Genomic DNA, 6239 nt, shown 5'->3' with positions numbered 1-6239 from the left:
ACAAATATACAAGACAAGTATCTTAAGACTACAACAAAAACAATGTCAAAATAAACCGGTAAATAGCACAGAAAAAATAAAATAAAATAAAATAAAATATCGAATTTCTTCATGCCGCAGTGCATGCTGGGAACATTATGTAATTTGACTAATTTGCTGCTAAATTACAGTTGTATATTGTAGCTATAATTCAGTATCTAGCTGTTCATTTCAGCAACAGCAAGACGCCGTTAATTTTACAGTAACATGCTGGCAGCTCTTTACTGTTTTTTTTTATGAGAAAATCTTTAACAGTGTACGGTTTTACCTCCGCTTTTAGGAATGTGAACTGCTGATGATCGTGACAAAGGATTCGTCCAATTTTATTACTGTGTAAGTAATTATATGCTTCCGTTCTTTTAAGTTCCTTGCCGCCTACATCCTCAGACAAAACAAGGTAATTGAATATGTCAACATGTGTTACAACTGGCCAGATTTTCACATCATCAAGCCAGGAGGTGGCACTGGTCAAATTCGATGTTGTTTACGGTCTTTGCTAAATACCCGAATGTTCATTGTTGATTCTGTAGTCGGCATGAACACTATCATGCATGATTTTAAAGTTCGCCATCTAGTGTTTTGGGGATTAAGATGTTTCGGAGATTTATCTTTGCCAGAGCCCTTCTATCAATAGACCTTCTAGGCGGTTCCATTTAAATTCTCTGGGTGGTACACTGGCGAGGAGACATGAGGCTGTTGTTTATAATGGATGTCTATGGAGGAGATGCATCAGTGTGCTGAATACATTTATTTGATAGGAAACAGCTCATCACTTTATGAATTGTCCCCTTTATTATAATCATCAACATGTTTTTTACTAAACAGTAATTTTGGAATTAACTATGTGTGGAGTTTACTACCATAAAATCTCTGCTTTTTAAGAGAAGGCGCGGTCATTTTGCGACAAGTAGTTGTCAATTACGGCTCTCCCCATTTGTTTGAAAGGTATCCGCAAACAGTGACTTAATGTCGTAACATGCTAGTTTACTGTTACGGTCTCGGCAAGTTTGGTATCGAAGTACATAGTAGAAGATCTCTGTCTGTTCTGCCATTGGTCAATCCCCTTAATGAATAAGCACATTTGTCATGACATCAAATATTTTGGACTCACTGTGACTAAGCGGAACAACGCAAATGGCGATTGTTTTTTCTTGAAAGAATTTAAACTCGAACGAATGCGTGTTTTTTATTTTTGCCTATCTTGATTTTCTTATATGTGAGTTTCAGCAGAACTGTGAATTTAGTTTTTTTCGAGTTCAGTCAGCGCGAGAGGTTCAAGCTAAGCTTTAGTTAGCTAGCCGTTGCGTCGGTACACTGCGGGTTCAGGTTTGTCTTAAGCTGTTCCTATGGCCGATGACAGCTCCTATAACGTTAAGTTGTACATTTACGACATCTCAAAAGGACTGGCCCGTCAACTCAGTCCCTTGATGCTGGGTGAGCTCTTCAGCTAGACGGCTAAAGTTGTTCAGGGACATTGGCGATGCATTTAGAATAGAGCTTCGTCTTTTTAAAGTCAATTTAAAATAAGAAATTAAAGTGTCTTGTACCTCTTTACTTTACTTTATTTAATGTCACCTTTCACAAACTTTAAAAAAAATCTGACTAATATACTTCTGTATCTAAATTGACAGGAAGGCAACTCGAGGGAATATGGTGAGTATTTTTAACCTTTTTGGGAAACATGCTACATATTATCAGTCAGCAGCACTTAGTTATCTAGAAATATTACTTCGAGATAGTTTGCCCTAAATTAAAATGTTGTCATTATTTACCCACCCTCATGTTGATCTAAACCCATATGACATCCTTTCTTCTGCGGAACACAAGAGATGAATATTTGAAGAATGTCGATACTGTTCTTTCCCATACAATGAAAGTGAATGGGGACTGAAATGGTCATTAACATGCAATATGGCTCGTTGGATGAGGATGCATGTTATATAAAATTTGCTATGGTTATTAATACTGATTTGAAGGATTTAATGTTGTTTATAAAATAATTATAAATAGAATTCACACTCCTTTATTGTTATTAGATTATAGAAAGTCATATGGGTTTGGAAAAACATGACAAAGTAAGTAATGACTGGATTTTCATTTTAAATGTTTTTATTCAATACATAAACTGTATAGAATAAGAGATGGACTTATTTATGTTGAAACAGGAAATGCACATTGATCATTTTAATGCATTGGTCTTTGATTGTTTAATAAAGGCACACCTCTATAGTGGCTTATGGGGAAGAGTTTTTCTTCGGAGGAGTGGGCATTTCAAGTTGCCATCCGGTAAGAGATGATAAACTCTTTTTCATGCATTAGATGTGTGCTGCAGCTCGTTTTTCAAGTTATCTGAAAAGCGAAGATGGTTAACTGAAAAATGTCACTATGGACCTCTTCACATCTGGTATTAACATCAATCTCAGGTGATCAAATCACAAACGGACCGTGATAAATACAGGTGTGAAAGGAATCCAAAATGTTTTGTGATCGTATTACTCAAACCTCATCTGGAGTTTGTCAGGGCCACATTATGGCCACATTCCAGTTGTATTGTGAACAGCAAATGTGTCCTGATGTGTCTCAGACAAAACAAACTAAAATGACATCACCTTTGGTGGACTTTTAGCAAGCTTGTGAGTAAAACATGTTAAAAGTTTAATATAAAAGTTTTTCTTTAACAACTAAAATGGATGTTACTGAAATTAAATAAATGAGGGTCTCTTGATCTGGACACAAACAATCTGTCACAGCTATTCTCTTGTGATCAGATCACCCGTCGGATGTTAATACCAGGGGCTGAAAAGGGCCTATATCACATAAGTTCATTAAAAAAGGAATTGGGCCTAATGAAAGTAACCCTGCATAATTATGAAATTTTCTCATGTTTCAGGGTGGTACACTTTTAGGCATGCCTGATTCCATTGTGGATCTTGGAAACACAGAAGTTCCTCGAGACCTCTTTCTTGAATATCTCTCTTCTCTCAGTGAGTCAACATATAGGTCAGTACTATATCTGTGTTGTTGAATTCAAGAGGAAACTGCAGTGATTTTTGAAATTCAGTTATGTTAAATCCTCACAAATGCAAATCTGTACAACCTACTCTGTCCCATACTGCTTCCCTCTCTTTCCTCAGACCTGACAAATACCACCTGTTTGAACACAACTGCAACAACTTCAGTTGCGAGGTGGCCCAGTTCATAACTGGAGCTAAGATTCCCTCATACATAACTGACCTCCCATCTGAGGTGCTCGCTACGTAAGTCATAAATTGTTTACCTTTGCAATCAAAGATGTCATCGATATTAGTAGTGTTATTAGTGCTACTAAAAACTTGATATAGTGACACTATTTCCTTTCCATAGACCTTTTGGCCAAGCAATCCGTCCTTTTCTTGATTCCGTCACCATCACTCCACCTGGGAGCAATGGCATGAATGGATTTGGCCAGAGGTAGATCTGGCTGCATCTAAGAATTTAAAACTGAAACAGCCATAAAGCTTGTGTTGCATATTTACAGGATTATTAAATTATCCATTGTGCCTTTTCAGTTAACGAGAACCGTGTAAACAAATATCACATATGTTATAACATGTCTTCCAGATTTCCTTCTCAGTGCCTAATAATAAGGTGATGGGAGTTTTTCATTTTGAACAGTTTAATATTCCCTTCAGTGATATGTAGTGCAGACAGAAGAATCAGACACTGTTAGTCTGTTTATGACACGTTGTTACCACCCAAGTTTTCAAAGACAATTAAAAAATGTTAGCAAAAATAACCAATATTGAAATAGGAAAAGGATATCTAAGGTATAAACTAAATCTAGTAGTATATTTAATTAAATTGCAAGTAACACACATTTTTCTTGCATAAGCATCCGAAAGTAATGAATTGTCTGTTTACTCTTATGGAATTTTGACTGACATCTTAAATTGGTGAAATGTAGCCTAATGAAACTAGCAAGTATCCCTTTATCAGACTGCATGTGTCTCTGCCTTACCTCAGTAAGATCTGTCATGCGTTGTATGTAAGGGCTTTTATTTGTTAGTTTTGTGAAACTCCAGTACAGTTATCAGACATTGGTTAAATGCTAAACTTAAATGATTGAAAAATATGAATATTTCTAAACAAACAAACTTTAGCTCATTGGATGAGAAGGATGCATGTTATATAAAATATGCTTTGGTAATTAATACTGATTTGAAGAATTGAATATCAATTAGTGCTCTTTATTTATCTGTAAAATAATTAGACAGTTCATACTCTTTTATTGTTTTTAGAGATCATAAAGTGCACAACTAATTTTCAGATGTCACTTTTACCTCAGGCAGTTTTGCTTTCTTTGTACTATGCTGATTGATGATTATTGACTTCTGTGTTTTAACTGTTTATCTAAACCTTACCTTTATTCAGAACTACCTAATATCAATCCTTCATTGCCTTGAATATATGCTCCAGAGGGTTTTAGAGGGTCACTGACATTACAGGAAGTACAATATAAAGCCATAATTGTGTCTTTTAAGATTAGGCTAATGAATGCTTTATAAAATGTGTAAGTAACACCAGCACACATGAACCCAGCAGGATAGCTGTAATCTTGTGATCATTTCTGTTTTCTACATTTGTTGCTCGGGGTGCTATAGGATAGCAAATTTAAGAGTAGTGGGGCTGACCGCACACACAATTGTTATATAACCAATATATAACCATCAGTATACAGTATAAATTATAATATCTGAATGGTCCAACAGTAAATTGCCTGAACTTTGTTAAGTCCATATAGGACCATTGTTATCCTATATCATCTTAGAGAGGGCCTAATGGGTAAATTGCACTCACAGTGCCAATTAGAAGTTAGATATTTTTATATTTAATCTGACCACTTTAAAAAATGTTGGCACAATTTGTAACATGATATTTTCAATGTAATAAACATTCATTGTATTACATTTATCAAGTTCAGGTTATGGTGCCTGACATTTCTTATTCTGTGCTTCTGTAAATATTAGTAAGAGCTCTTAATTACTTTCTTCCTCAAATAAAATTAAGTTATCTGTATATGTATGGAATCATAGCAAGTTTTAAATTCAGAAGGTCATGGCATTAAATGTTGCATTAGGGTTTGTTTTCTCATTGCGTTTGTCATTTTAAAGTGAAGAGGAGAACTCATTTCTGCACCACACTGCTTGGATTAGTTTGTGAAATACTCATTGAACAGTAAACAGTAGGTGGCGGTATGTGCTGCTTCATCTGTCAGTAAGTGACAGCAGTGTCGTAGATGAAACCATGGGTCTGGTCAGAAGATTTATATAGTTATTATATAAAAACATTCTGGTGGTTGGGAGGAGCAGAGGTATTCAAGCCTTAAGATTATTTTTGTGAAATTAATGGAGATCAATTGAAAGCAGTATTTTTTTTTTTTTTTACTTTGAAGTGTTCAAATATAAATATGACTATGTTGTCCCTAGACATTTACATTTATAGAACATATTGACATATTTTGTTCTATACATTTTCTTTAGTTGGTCTTAAGAAGTCTTAAATTTAGCTTCATAAAACCTGCAGAAACCCTGGAAAATTATGTTTTGTCCCTGCTGGAAAAAGAAATAGACATTTTGAAAGTGTTTTTGTATGTTTTGGTTCTTCCTTGTCAGTTTGCATGACTTTAGTAATTAATTGACCTCCAAGTGGCACAAGAGAGCTGCATTTTGCTTGTTTCATGTGTAAATCCTCATATTGGTCATCTAAATGTTAACTGTATGAATACTTTGATGTTACAAATTTCAGCTTTTAATATAGCTATTTTACATATTTCAATCTGGTTCCAATTTTTCTAAGAAAAGTGAACAATTCCAAAAAGACTAACTCCTATTAAAGTTTTTCATTGTTACAGTTTACTTAAACGTTTACGAAAAGATAAGCACAAGTAACAATCTGTACTTTTGAAGTTGCATTTGAATTGCATCATCTTGCTCACCTCTATCATCTTACAGGCTTTATACATACCAGTGAAAATATACTGATGTCAAGTAAACTGAGGGATTTTTATTTGACAAAAGATAACATTTTTTTTTTTTAAATGGCAATTTACATCTACTTGTATTATCCACAAAATGATTTGCTTTCCTTTTCCAGCCATGTTTTCTCTTCCAAGAAAACATGGCGGTTTTCTTTAAGTAGCTGTCCATGCACATTACTACAAT

General features: G+C 34.7%; 1 protein-coding gene across 1 annotated transcript; it reads left to right on the top strand.

Moving 5' to 3' along the window:
* The first annotated feature begins 1124 nt into the window (after nucleotides 1–1124).
* On the top strand, nucleotides 1125–6019 carry desi1b (desumoylating isopeptidase 1b). The gene is made up of 6 exons (XM_052112549.1): nucleotides 1125–1473; nucleotides 1671–1692; nucleotides 2256–2325; nucleotides 2930–3039; nucleotides 3174–3296; nucleotides 3403–6019. The coding sequence occupies exons 1-6, from the start codon at nucleotides 1386–1388 to the stop codon at nucleotides 3491–3493; spliced, it is 504 nt and encodes a 167-aa protein (XP_051968509.1). The 5' UTR covers nucleotides 1125–1385; the 3' UTR covers nucleotides 3494–6019.
* Nucleotides 6020–6239: the final 220 nt, after the last annotated feature.

This window comes from Xyrauchen texanus, chromosome 40 (genome assembly GCF_025860055.1).
Source record: "Xyrauchen texanus isolate HMW12.3.18 chromosome 40, RBS_HiC_50CHRs, whole genome shotgun sequence".
Classification (NCBI taxonomy): Eukaryota; Metazoa; Chordata; class Actinopteri; order Cypriniformes; family Catostomidae; genus Xyrauchen; species Xyrauchen texanus.
Note: the sequence above shows the minus strand (reverse complement) of the source record. Positions and strands in the feature narration are given on the sequence as shown.